This window comes from Hypomesus nipponensis, chromosome 6 (genome assembly GCF_054491055.1).
Source record: "Hypomesus nipponensis isolate SF chromosome 6, ASM5449105v1, whole genome shotgun sequence".
In the NCBI taxonomy this organism is placed as follows: domain Eukaryota; kingdom Metazoa; phylum Chordata; class Actinopteri; order Osmeriformes; family Osmeridae; genus Hypomesus; species Hypomesus nipponensis.
This window is the reverse complement of record NC_140366.1, coordinates 11529520-11543639: the sequence shown is the minus strand read 5'-3', so window position 1 is coordinate 11543639 and position 14120 is coordinate 11529520. Positions and strand designations below refer to the sequence as shown.

Below are 14120 nucleotides of genomic sequence, written 5' to 3'. Positions count from 1 at the left end.
ATTTATAAATAAGAGTTGATTTTATGATATCACGAGAGCATGCCTCTGTTTATGTTAATTAAACATTGTGAACATGATTCCATGCCTATTGTGTGGATAGTGTCATCCAAATGACAGTTTTAATTGTGTGTTTAGGAAGGATCAATCACGGACAGACGCGCGGGGTTTGAGATAACGGTGCTGCATGCACTCAAAGCCGCTTTCTGCTGTTGAATAATAAAGAGAACAAACGACTCAGTTTGTCCAGTAGGCAGTCTGCTGTTCGGCACGGGGCGAGAACACAGCGGTGTAATTTATGACGATTTCATGCGCCTGTCGAGCTTTCCAATTGGTCCGGGGGGAAACGGGACCGCAATATGTAAATACAACAGGGAAAGTCCGTCCCGGTGAGTGGGTTTGTTCCTCTCCCCGGGCCCGTCTCGAAGGCAAAAGCTTACCGCTGTGCGGCACCAGTGTCAGACTGCACTCAGCAAGTTCAGCGCCAAGTGTTGCGCCTTACCCCCTTCATGCTCTAAGGAAGCGCTGGTTTAGGACTGTACAGTGCACTGTAACTGTATTGTACCGGGCTGTACTCCATAAATGCTCTGCATGTCGAGCTGACCACAGCATGCGGCCAAACTATAAAAGCTGGAATCCCCTGAATTGAGCGCTGAAGAGGTCAGCTAATTGATGAAAACGCGCATTCAAACGGAACACGTCAGCATATCCAACCCCAAAAGATCTGCTCACCCTATTGGAATCCACCTCTGATTTCTTCTACGGACGGGGTCTTGGAAGCCAATTGATTTGTGCTTGACGTTAATAACTTAGACATTTACAGCCGCGCGCTCCAGTAGTACAGCCTTTGTGGACCAGTCTGTTGCACGGGGCTTGGGGGCGCACATTCACTCGTTGTATTTGTATACTCTTTCTTGTGTTGTTCGCGCGTAACGGGAGATTTCAGAGTTCAACCATGGAACTTTGTAAAGGTCGTCTGCTAGGCATCTCAGTCGCAGTGGCGCACGGATTTTTCTCGGGATCTTTGAACATTTTGTTAAAATTTCTTATCACTACTTATCACTTCAACTACCTCACTCTTATCCAGTTCCTGACCAGCTCGACCGCGGCGCTGACTCTGGAGATCCTGCGGAGGCTGGGGAAAGTGGACATCCCCCCCTTCAGTCTGCAGCTGGCCAAGGTGTTCGGGGGGGTTTGCATTCTGTCCACCCTGCAGTCCACCTTGACTCTCTGGTCTCTCAAAGGACTCAGCCTGCCTATGTACGTGGTGTTTAAACGGTGCCTACCTCTCGTTACGCTCGGTATAGGAGTCTGCATCTTGAAAAACGGTATCCCATCCGTGGGAGTTATCACGGCAGTGGTTATCACGACCGGTGGAGCTGCTCTAGCCGGTAAGACCGATCAGTCTTTTTGTAATTAAAGTATGGACTTTGAAACGAATGAATTATATCCGAAAAATGGACCCACATATTGATTTTACGCACATGATTTGCAGTGATTACAATTGAATCAAATGTATTGCCTTGCAAGCGCTTCTGAGAATGTATTGGTATATACGCTTCTGTAGTTTTAGATTCGGTATTTTCTTCAGGATAAGTTTTGTAATTTTACTGCCGTTGGGTGGGGATGTGTGTGAAGTTTAACACTGTGTCAAGCGCTTCCCCTCTCTCTCTCTCTCTCTCTCTCTCTCTCTCTCTCTCTCTCTCTCTCCCTCTCTCCCTCTCTCCCTCTCTCCCTCTCTCTCTCCCTCTCTCCCTCTCCCTCCCGTCCGTCCCTCTCCAGGTGCTGGTGACCTGACCGGCGATCCGTTCGGCTACGTGACAGGGGTGCTGGCAGTCATCATCCACGCCTCCTACCTGGTCCTGATCCAGAAGACCAGCAGCGACAGCGACTACGGCCCGCTCACCGCCCAGTACGCCATTGCCATCATGGCGGCCCCGGTGCTGCTGGTGTGCTCCCTGGTCAGCATGGATGCCATCCACATGTGGACCTATGCCGGCTGGAACAACCCCTACATCACAGGCATCTTTGTGTTCTGCGTCGTCATCGGCTGTGCCATGAACTTCACCACGCTCCACTGCACCTACATCAACTCGGCCGTGACCACCAGCTTCGTGGGCGTGGTGAAGAGCATCGCCACCATCACGGTGGGCATGGTGGCCTTCACCGACGTGGAGCCCACGCGGCTGTTTGTGGCCGGCGTGGTGGTCAACACAGTGGGCTCCATCATCTACTGCGTGGTCAAGTACTATGAGACCCAGAGGAAGAGCCTGTACCAGGACCTGGAGGGGGCGGAGCAGGAGGACAGGCCCGCCGGACAGCCCTACACAGAGAAGCCCCCCGGGGGTGGAGACGAGGGGGGGCTGGGGAACGGGGAGCTGGCTGCTCCCCCCGCCGAGGCAGCAGACGCCCCTCAGCAGTACGTCATGACGGATGCAGAGCTGCTGGAGATGCAGAGAGAGGCCTTCCACTGTGAGAACCAGCCCCTGGACTCTGGGGCCGCCCGGGGGGGCCTGGGGGGCCTGGCGGGGCCAGGACAGGCTGTCAGTGATAGTTACGCTGGGGTCTGGAGGTCCGTCCGGAACCTGCAGTTTATGAAGAAAGACACTCTGATAGATAACATGGAGGTGCAGAGTCCCTGATGACGGGCGTCCCCTCTCTTGCTCTCTCGCTCTCTTTCTCTCCCCCCCCCGTCTCTTTCCTCACTCTTTCCCTCTCCCTTTCTCCCTCTGTCGTAATTCCTCTCGCCATTTCCTCTCTTCCTTCCGTCCCTCTCTTTCTGTATTTCTCTCTCTTTTTTTCTTTCATTCTCTCTTTCTTTCTCTCTCCATCTCTCTCTTCTACAGACGGAGGGTGCATGTAGTGTCTGTCCGTTCGTCTGTCTGCCTGTAGGCCTGCAGCAGAGATGGAAGGTTCTAGATCAGTGTGTTTTTGTTGTGGTGTTTAATGGTCCATCTGTAAGACAAGCTCTTCAGGAAACAAAGTATTTTTAAGAAGATTACCTGTTTATATGAACTGGAGGAAATATACTGTCTATTTATACAAAACATTTAGAGAGATGTTTAAATGTTTTATATTGATTCAGTCATATTAATAAAAGATGTGTTTGTGGTTGATCCATAAAGGCATACATTTATGGTAAAAAGTTTAATGTTAAAATAATACATCCCAACAACCACTGACACCACACACACAAACACACACACATACACATATACAAACGTCACACAGACACACCAAATGCAAACACACATCCCATACATACACACCACAAAAGGTCACACAAATGACTCCAGCTGAATTGAATGGCTTGTTCTGTGCAACAGTGGGTTGATAGGATGAATTATTATTTTGTAATATTAATTCAATTTGCACGTATTGTAACACCTGTCCAGAGTTTGTGCAGTCCAAAACATTGTGATATTTGAGAGTGGAGCAACAGCAAGGTCCAGTTGCATGTTCAATGCAAAGTATCATTTAAAAAAAAATCATTTTTATGAAAACCTGTGTGCCAGACTTCTTCTTTCATCTCTTCCAGGGTAATAGCCTTCTCCAGTGAAGAATATCTTTGAATTACAAATAGACTGGGTTCAGTAAACCTCAAAACAATACAGACCTAACAAAATGCTGCAGGGGAGATATGAGGTAATTGTGTTTGTGTTAGAGATCATTGCTTGTAGACTTCATCTATCCACAGATGTCAGCAGGAGATTGGAACCCCGGGAGGACGAGCTGTTGCTCTGGAGGCCCTGAGCAGCTCTTTCTGGGGTCACTGTACTGTGAAGACCACAACTAGCAGAGGGAGGGAGGAACTGTTGTAGCATATCTGTGTGTGTGTGGTAGGATGGTGGGGGAGGTTAAAACTGAAATGATACCTTACACAGTACCTTCTAGAAATGTGTGTGTGTATGTGAGGGGGGGATAATGAAAATAAGAAATGTTTATTAGGCAGACAGTTGACTCCCACCCATGCAGGGAGTGGCAACACACACTCTGTGTAACACACACTCTGGAGAGTGTCCATTGATGACATTCTTTCTCTGCTTTGTCCCATCCTGCTGACCTTCCTCTCCAGCCAGGAGCAGTGGTCAGCCAGATCAACGGCTATCAGGGGCCAAGTTTAAGTGCTCACCCCATGTCTTGGCCAGGTACACAGGCAGGAGAGTAATCTGTTCTGCATGTCTTAATATCAGGATACTTTTGCGCAGCAAACCCATGTGAGTACAGGTAGAACATGCAAACTCCAAACAGGGAGGCCCAGAAGATAGCCCACCTGAGCAGCGAACAGTGCCCTGTGTGGGAATTATACCCAAGACCTTTTGCTGTGAGGCGGCAATGCAAGGCACTAGAGGAGACAGAGACCAGGAAAAGGCAGCGAGGGAGTGGAGGGTGAGAGAGGTAGAAGGAGAGAGACAGAGAGGGAGTGGAGAGTGAGAGAGGTAGAAGGAGAGAGACAGAGAGGGAGTGGAGGGTGAGAGAGGTAGAAGGAGAGAGGCAGAGAGGGAGTGGAGGGTGAGAGAGGTAGAAGGAGAGAGACAGAGGGAGTGGAGGGTGAGAGAGGTAGAAGGAGAGAGACAGAGAGGGAGTGGAGGGTGAGAGAGGTAGAAGGAGAGAGGCAGAGAGGGAGTGGAGGGTGAGAGAGGTAGAAGGAGAGAGACAGAGAGGGAGTGGAGGGTGAGAGAGGTAGAAGGAGAGAGACAGAGAGGGAGTGGAGGGTGAGAGAGGTAGAAGGAGAGAGACAGAGAGGGAGTGGAGGGTGAGAGAGGTAGAAGGAGAGAGGCAGAGAAGAAGGGAGAACACTGGTAATCGTCTGGCTCCAGCCTATATGTCCCGTCAGCATTTTCCTGCCGAAGAATCCATCCCAGAATGCATTCGAAATACTTAGGTGGGACCGAGTGTGCTCAGACAGCCAGCAACTCAGCTGAGATAAGACCTCTCATCCCGGGGAGGACAGACCAATCAAGACATACGACAACTGCTGTCTGGAGCCAGGAACGCAGGAAGAGAAGTGAACAGAGAGAGAGAGAGAGAGAGAAAGGGGCGAGGGGGTGGAGTGCTAATTCGATTTGATTACCTCCCTTCAAACTTTATTCATATGCCACCTCCCTCTAACCCTACTTTTGTATACTATCTCCCTCTAACCTACATTAGCACACTGCACTACCTCCCCTTAACCTTGCCAATACAGTGTGACTGCCCATCCGTCACTCAGGATTTCTAACATTGTGGTGTCAGAAGATTGTTAAGCGTACACAGGTACAAGCGTGATGTAATGTGGGCAGGCACCTTTATTAGGAGTCCAAAACTCATTTCCTCTTATTGGCTTCCTTTGTGGCTGTTATTCATTCAACAACAAAGGCTGAACGCATCGTGTGAGTGGCCCGCCTGTCACCTCTCTGCTGATTAAACATGAATGCTCCTGTGTTTACACAGCACAGCAGGTCTCCGCAGCGCCGCACTCATGATGTCATATCACACACACAACCCCACACAGCCTGCACAAATACACACATTAAGATGACACATGTACAGAAGCAAATACACACACACACACACACTAGCACATACTGTTCCTGGGATTGGAGCCTGTACACAGCCTGTACGCTGGATTTCCACAGCACTGGGAGGGGTGGCTTAGGGGAGAGGGGGGTCCATGTGGTTCTTCTGAGGAGTGTGACAGCTGGATGATCCTGTGTTGGACTTCCTGTTGGGGATATGATCACTATGATCACTCAGCCTCTGTAAAAGACCTGGGGGGGAGGGATGTGTACATGTGTGTGTGTGTCTGTGTGTGTGTGTGTGTGTGTGTGTGCGCATGTATGTCCATAGGAATTGACAGAGGCTGTTACAGTAGTATGTCCCCTTCCACCACCCCACCTCCACACACACACACACACACACACACACAAATGCATGTGAGCACAGTCCATGCCCAGTTTTATATCTTCACTCAGTAAAACATAAAAACACTCATTTAGAAAGATAACACAGAGCTACACAAACGCTCACACACTCATTCACACAAATACACAAACACACTCTTTCTCACCTCTTTTGAAATTAAATAAGTAATCTGACTTAATACTGTAAGCTCCTTCATCTTCCTCTGAGGAGTGTGTGTGTGTGGGTGTGTGTGTGTGCATGTGTGTATGTGTATGCACGTGTGTGTGTGATGACTTTACTTTGATGGTATGTTGGTGCGGGTGGGCTGGTTTAAAGCGAAGCCTACAGTTTTGAATGACGGAGTCTCTGTGTAATTCTCCATATCCTCGACTTCCAGGCTCACTGCATAAAAATTGCATAGCTGAGCTTAATCAGCAGCACAGCGACCAGCAAGATTTCTCCTCCTCTGTCAGGATGAATGCATAACAGAACAGCAGACAGATGTTGAGTTTGGACAGAAAGACTGCAGATAAGCTGCCTTCCCTGCTATCACATCTCAACAGAAATGACACTTGTTTGAGCATGAAATCGTCTCTCAGCAACTAAAGTCCATATCTGCTCTCCCACAGCCTGTTCAGAGAGAGGAGCGGAGAGGAGGTGGCTGAGGAATAGGAATACAGCGCTCTCTAGTGGTTAAATGAGTGTACAGTGTTTCATATAGTGTATGATATAGATGTACTTGCTTCCTTAGAGGGCAAGATAAATAAAGATGATGGGCCTATCATCAATTGGATCAATAGGAATATTCTGGGCAAATTTATGTGATATTAAATAAGTAAAAAATCATATAATTGCATCGTGTGGGGCATTCTCAAAGCATGAACAGAGTTCCTCTCTTATTCACAATCCCTGAATCTCCTCCCCTCTCTCACCCTCCTCTCGTTTCCCCTCCTTTCTTCCTCCTCTCCTCTATTGTCCTCCCTAATTTGTCCCGTCATTCTAAACAGCTTTTTCTGTATTGTGTGCCATCATATCCTTTGACCTCAGATTGGGAACATGTTCAGACTCGTTCTGGGAACTGCAGAGGTACAATACAATAGAGGAAATACCTGACAGGTTCACACAACAAAGAACAGACAGACAATGTGACAATTTCCTAACCTGGAGCTCTCAATAAAGTTCAGGGATTCCTTGTTTAAACGTTTTTGAAACAAACTTGTGTACACACACATACACCTGCACATACTCACACATACATACTCAAACACCCGCAACCACGCATACAGCCCTCAATATATAATTTGAACCAGTTTTATTGTTTATGATTTTCATCTGGTATCGGGTGCCAGCTCATCTCCTCAGAGCTGTGCTTTCACCACAGGACACCCATGGCCCCTGTTGACCACAGCGTGATAGTGACATCATTTGATTGGAGAAGTATTATACTACACATATTCATTCATGCTGAATGTGAGTCTCTGTAGGACAAGAGACACACTCTGTTTTATCTGAAGTGGTCTGTAGAGGTGCTCTGGTCTGTACAGGTGCTCTGGTCTGTACAGGTGCTGTGGTCTGTACAGGTACTCTGGTCTGTACAGGTGCTGTGGTCTGTACAGGTACTGTGGTCTGTACAGGTGCTGTGGTCTGTACAGGTACTCTGGTCTGTACAGGTGCTGTGGTCTGTACAGGTACTGTGGTCTGTACAGGTACTCTGGTCTGTACAGGTGCTGTGGTCTGTACAGGTACTGTGGTCTGTACAGGTACTGTGGTCTGTACAGGTGCTGTGGTCTGTACAGGTGCTGTGGTCTGTACAGGTACTCTGGTCTGTACAGGTACTGTGATCTGTACAGGTACTGTGGTCTGTACAGGTGCTCTGGTCTGTACAGGTGCTGTGGTCTGTACAGGTACTGTGGTCTGTACAGGTGCTCTGGTCTGTACAGGTGCTGTGGTCTGTACAGGTGCTGTGGTCTGTACAGGTGCTCTGGTCTGTACAGGTGCTGTGGTCTGTACAGGTGCTGTGGTCTGTACAGGTACTCTGGTCTGTACAGGTACTGTGGTCTGTACAGGTGCTGTGGTCTGTACAGGTGCTGTGGTCTGTACAGGTACTCTGGTCTGTACAGGTACTGTGGTCTGTACAGGTACTGTGGTCTGTACAGGTGCTGTGGTCTGTACAGGTGCTGTGGTCTGTACAGATGCTGTGGTCTAGTTCATACCCGTTCCACCACCCCTGCTCCCACATTCCTATTATATAAAGGAAGCGAATAAGGGAAGGGGTGATTGCCTCATTAAAAGCTGAACACATTTGGCTGCATCCACCTCGCAGCCAAACACACCACACACTCATATCAGAGATGCTCTCTTGCCCCTCCTCAAAAACACACTTGAACACAACCTGCTGTTGGAGCAGATCAAGTTTCTGCTGGTTCCCATAAACACACACACCACTCCCCCCCCACACACACTTCCTCTCTCTAAGGTGATTGTCAAAGACCGTCAAACAAGAGGCTTTTGTTCTGCAGCTAGGAGACGAGAGCATGAGGAAGAGAGGGCAACTTGCAGGGACAAACATTTGTGTTTAGTTTGTCTTCCTGATCAAACTCACATGACTTGTTTATGTCCTGTATGTAAACACAACTTGATGAAATTCAGTTCAAATAAACCTTTATTAACCATTTGAGGGTGGAAATCATAACTTGCATATAAAAACAATCTTTAAAAAAACACAAGCATACACAGTAACAGTGAAGCTTTCTGGAAATAAATTGTTAACAGTTAAAATAAGGAAGTGATTCCATTAAAAACATTCCCCCTGCCAAAGCAGCCATGCATCTGTTTGACTTGACAAACCCAGAGGACAGAGCAGACTAGACTGTCAATTCAAATTTACTGGAGAATCGAATAATCATGATCGGCTATTTGGGGGGCAATAATCATTGTCCTTACGCTTCTTTAATCAAGTTGGAAATCTAATTCAGCATTCATTAACATGTTGTATTTTGTTTAAAAGTTCTGAAAGTCACTTTCTAAACAAATTAACAGTTTTTTTCAAATTAGTTCATTAATTGTTTCATTCAATTGCTTTAATTTCAATTGTTTTAGTTGTTTTTTTCAATTGTATCTCATCAAAGGGCCGAAGCTTGCCTATGTGCATTCAGACTGTTCGCGCCATGGGAAGATTTAGTGCTTCATAAAACATAATAAAACGACATTCTTATATAATACATTTTTTTACTACTCATACGGTGTGTTCCTTCATTACAGTGGCTGTGTTCAGGTGTGTGGCTGTAGGCACCTTCAGCATTTCCTTCACGCTACAATATTATGTTAATACATTATCATAAAATGGAGTTTATATTACGATTTTAAATTCAAGCCATCAGCAGACTTTAACAGAGGTAATTAGACAGCAACAGTTAAAGTGCTTAGATAGATTAGATAAATACAATTAAACAGTAACATGAATATCACAGAGAGTAAACATAATTGCTTCATCTCTTTTGGCGGCTGAACCAACTCAACATGATTATTATCTAAAGTGTAGTATACAAAATAAGTTATCCAATCTCACATTGTTCAATGTTGAAGTCAGCTGGCATCATGACATTGTGTTTTTGTTTTCCTATTCCTATTCCTGTTTCTGATATTGAGGTTATTTGGTGTCCTCTTTGTCTATGTACTGTAGATGCTATCTGATTTTCCATTGGTCCATGTAGCTTGACCTGTCGTGCTTTTAGTCTATATTGATCTGGAGACTCCAGGTGTTCTGGAGATTGGTGATGTCACTCTCTGGCTCGCTCTCCTGTGATGCCTGGCGCACAATCACACTGGGGAGGATCTCTCCTGGGTCTATCTGTCCCAGAGCACCCTCTGCTTTTATCCCTCCAACGATCCATCTCTCTATCCCTCTCTCCATCCCTCCCTCCATCCTGTTCTCTGTGCCTATCTCCGCCTCCACTTTGTCCCAGGAAAAAGGGAGGAATGGGATGTGTAGCTTTCTAGTCTCAGGGCTCCAGTCAACACAGTGTCCTCCCTCCTCCTCCTCCTGCTCCAACCTTTCCTCCTCCTTGACCTCCTCCTCCTTGACTCTACTGTGTGTCTGGGCTGGGGACAGTGACAAGTTGACCCTGGTCTGCAGCAAAGGTTGTGACTCCTCCCTTTTACTGTTCCCATCCCGCTCCTGGCTTTGAGGAGGCAATCTCCAGACGCTGCCCTGCCGTTGTTGAGCATTTGAGCTCAATACCGTAGAGCCTAGCTGGGGGGCATAGGGGAGAAGAGTTTTACTCTCCCCCTCTCTCTCCCTCCATCTTTCCAGCCCCAGTTGAGAGCCAGGCAGGGGGATATGGAAGAGTCCTGTGCGGAGGTCTCTCTCCAGGTGTACCCCAGCCCTGATACTCTCCACGTCTGGCTTCTCTACACTCTGACCCTGGCCTTGGCTCTGGCTTTGATGCTGACTCCGGTACTGACCCTGGCCCTGGCCCTGGCTTTGATGCTGACTACGGTACTGACCCTGGCCCTGGCCTTGGCTCTGGCTTTGATGCTGACTCCGGTACTGACCCTGACTCTGGCCCTGGCCTTGGCCTTGATCCTGACACCGGTACTGACTCTGACCTTGGCTCTGTGCCTGACCCTGGCCTTGGCCTTGATCCTGACTCCGGTACTGACCTTGATTCTGGCCCTCCTGCTCTGAGGTAAACCCTACAAGGCCATAGTCTACCTCTTCCTTCTTGTGCTCCGGAACCTCTACCTCCCAGAATGCATCTGGGGCTGGTGTGCAGGGAGGCCGCTGGCCTGGAAAGGAGGGCAGAGACAGTGTGTCACTCTGGCCAGGTGGGGTGGGCAGGGTGGGGAAGAGGGGGGCAGGCTTGGGGGCGACTGGCATCTCCATGGTGCTCTCAGTAGGCAGGTGGAAGATCATAATGTTGACTGTCTCTGGGCTGAAGGTGCGAGGGGGGGTCTGTAGATGGGACATCTCCTGTGGGTGCAAAGCGGGGTCGGGGGGAACAGGACATTCATGAGGCATGAATACATCAATAAAGTAATGAATACATGAATTAATTGATAAATGTATGGATGTATATGTGTGTGTCTCACCAGAGTGTGAGGACTCTTGTGCTCCTTGCCCTGCACAGAACGGTATAGCATCCAGCCAGTCAGGAGCAGCAAGAAGAGGCAGACGGATGGGACTACAACTCCCAGCAGCAGCCGCAGTATCTGACCAACCACAGGGTCTAGAGGGAGAGGTAGAGAGGTTAGAACATACAGCACATACAGAGGAAGGGGTACAGATATACACATACTCTCTATCTCTCCCCTCTCTTTCTCTTTCTGTCTCTTGCTCTTTCACACGCACCCCTGAGGAATGAGTACAATAAAAGGAATGTTGCCCTGTAGGAAACAGGCCTGCAATATGGCTAGGTTATAGTTCAATGATACCTGGTAAATGAAACTGGATCAGTTTGAATTCCTGGGCTGACTCAAATGTTAGAGGAAAGGTTGCTAGCATCAAGGTTCGAAGCACAAACCAAGCCTTGTGTAGGTGTAGATTTTCTAGGTGTCAATGTGGTTTGCAATACACGGGTAGGTGTGTAGGTGACTGTGTAGGTCATACCTGGGGGTGTGTGTATGCAGTGCCACTCTGAAGCCAGACACACCAAAGGAAGTGATAAGAAGTTAGCCTTGGCAGAGAAGCAGTATTCTTTGTCATACTCTAGCAGAGGATACTCATAGAACAGGCTTTGAAGGGAGATGAGGAAGTGGCGCTGGAATACACACACACACATACATTGAGTAAACCGAGGGGGAAAGGTTACAGTACACACAGGAAGGTACAATTTAGCATATATTGAGACATTTAGGATTCCCTGATTGTCTACATGTTTTCATCTTATTAGATCATACTACAGCAACATGAGTTGTGTTAAACAGCATTGTGCACAAAATCCATTCTGAGGTCAACAGGAAGAGAGCTGACCGTCCGGTTGCTGTCCTGGTGGTAGACAGAGAGGTTAAAGGTCATCTGAGGAAAGATCCGGCTCATGGGTACTTGGGGGGTCTGGTTCTGGACAGGCCACCTCATCGGACCGCTCAGCCAGACTTTGGCCTTGGTGTCCTGGACCTTCACTGACACCAGCGGTGGACCCAACACAGCTGGGGGGAGAAGGGCACATGATGGATGATACCTAGGATACCATGCTGCCCCCCATGCTCTCTCTTTTTCACACACATTCTCCCTCTCACTCATTCACACACATTCTCTCAATCGCTTTCTTTTTTGTTGTTGCTTACTGTCATGTTTGGGGTCAAACCTCCTCTGGATGATGATCCATTTAGAGGAGGTGTTGGTGGCTGTCGCCTTGACCCTGGCGAAGTAGCCCTCCTCCAGGTCACTTGTCTCATTGGTCAGATCACACCAGGTCCTGGCAATATTCCTACACAGCCTCGCCACCCTCCAGTTCAATCGTTTTTTTCCGCTCTCCTTGTCACCATAGCTGGGGGACAGAAAATAGAGCCAGATGGTGGTTAGTCCTTCGTCAGATGATTCCACATTCCACAAGGTGACACACACACGCTCTCTCGTCACACACTGTTCCTTGTTGACACTATGCTACCCAACCCTAGACAGGCAGAGGTTAACAGCGAAGCTGCAAGTCCAGATGAGCTTACATGGCGTAATCCACAGAGTAATGGGTGTTGTCGGGGGACTTCTCTCCTGGACGCCATCGGAGCACATTCCTGAGGTTGATGGAGGTGAATGTGAGGTTCACAGGCTCGGGGAGAGAGGACCGGGGAGAGACTGCTGCACACACACACATGCACAGAAGCAAGAAACCAAACTGTCATTTGAATCATTTTTTTGCTTCCCTTCCTATGTTGGCGACATTGGAAGCCCTGCTATAAAGCCAAGAGGGCAGATCTCATATTTTCCTCTCTCTCAGGCAACCTCTACTAGGCCAGTCGCCATCTTTTTATTCTGACATCATCTACAGAAAGAAGATAGAGGTCCCATCTCCTCTCCCACAGCCAGAATCTAGAGGGCATGGAATCTCTTCACTTACTCAGTAGGTCTCTAAGATCCTCCCTGTGCTCTCAGAGATGGAGACAGACGAACACAGGAGACAAACAGGAAGCCACAGTGATTGAAGATTTTTTGAAACAGTTTTGTCAATCCTACAGTAAACCCAAAATTAGATTATTCTCTCTTTCCTGCTGAAGACCACAACACCTCTGCTTCCTGTTTGCCTCACACCTGCACGTGTTCAGTTCAGCATTTGGTTCTGGGGCACTGGTTACAAATTAACCACTAGTGAAACAGTGTCTAATGAACATTTTTTTTTTTTTCAGGTATTTAGCTCTGTTTAATTCTAGCTAAAACAATGAACATCATTCTGACATAATTTGATTAATATAATGCCAATTATAACAGAGTTCCACCGAAGGACAAGTAAGAAATAATTGCCCGGTTTCAACAGCATGCCTAAACACTGCAGCGAGTGTTACGCTAAAAGGTTTAAAACTTTAACAACAATAAACAATAGTTTATTTTCAAATAAATTATTTTGAGTAATGTCTATAATATTTAACCCATAATGCCCCAAATAAATACATGTTTTACAATGTTGATGTGGTTAGAAAAGCCCACCTGCCGTCTGGACGATGGTGAAGAGGAGAACACAGATTAAATTATTTTGCAACATTATGCCTCAAACATGAAACCACCACAAACACGTTGTTACGATCTTGTTGTCTGACATCTCGACGCCAAGCCTAAACTAAAGACGCAACTTTACAAATAGCCTAAGCCTAAATTATTCACATAGACTAGAGGATACCTTCCTGCGTCTCGTGTCGCGGCAGACTCTGGAATCTGACAAAACCTGGGACAGGTAGCCTGTGGGGCAAGCGTCAAAAGGCGGGGTTAATTACTTACTGTACGTAGCTATAGACGACGTAGCTGGAATGTGAAACCAACAGGTCTGATATATGTGGCTGCCTCTGAAAAGTCACAAAGTATGAATTAACTATTTTGTGGGCCTCTGCTGTAATGTTAAAGACATTTAACATTACAGCAGTGCTTACTGGTGGGCCCACAGCATATCTATTACCAAAATGGCAACGTTTGGTTGTTCACATAATAAAGAAATAACATAGATGTTCTAGTCCATCAACATTCTTGACGACAGTAAATACTTCGTCAACCGGTTTGTCATGTTTAGCCGTTCTTCCCGCAAATTAATGCCATC

General features: G+C 47.4%; 2 protein-coding genes across 2 annotated transcripts; one reads left to right on the top strand and one right to left on the bottom strand.

Moving 5' to 3' along the window:
• Positions 1–134: 134 nt before the first annotated feature.
• slc35d3 (solute carrier family 35 member D3) lies at positions 135–3500 on the top strand. The gene is made up of 2 exons (XM_084700372.1): positions 135–1388; positions 1780–3500. Exons 1-2 carry the CDS (start codon positions 953–955, stop codon positions 2637–2639), a joined length of 1296 nt encoding a protein of 431 aa, XP_084556498.1. The 5' UTR covers positions 135–952; the 3' UTR covers positions 2640–3500.
• A 5034-nt stretch (positions 3501–8534) lies between these two features.
• Positions 8535–14088, bottom strand: il20ra (interleukin 20 receptor, alpha). The gene is made up of 7 exons (XM_084699237.1): positions 13520–14088; positions 12544–12676; positions 12166–12368; positions 11852–12027; positions 11489–11639; positions 10972–11108; positions 8535–10852 (listed from the first exon to the last, which is right to left on the bottom strand). The coding sequence occupies exons 1-7, from the start codon at positions 13572–13574 to the stop codon at positions 9611–9613; spliced, it is 2097 nt and encodes a 698-aa protein (XP_084555363.1). The 5' UTR covers positions 13575–14088; the 3' UTR covers positions 8535–9610.
• Between the last annotated feature and the right edge of the window lie 32 nt (positions 14089–14120).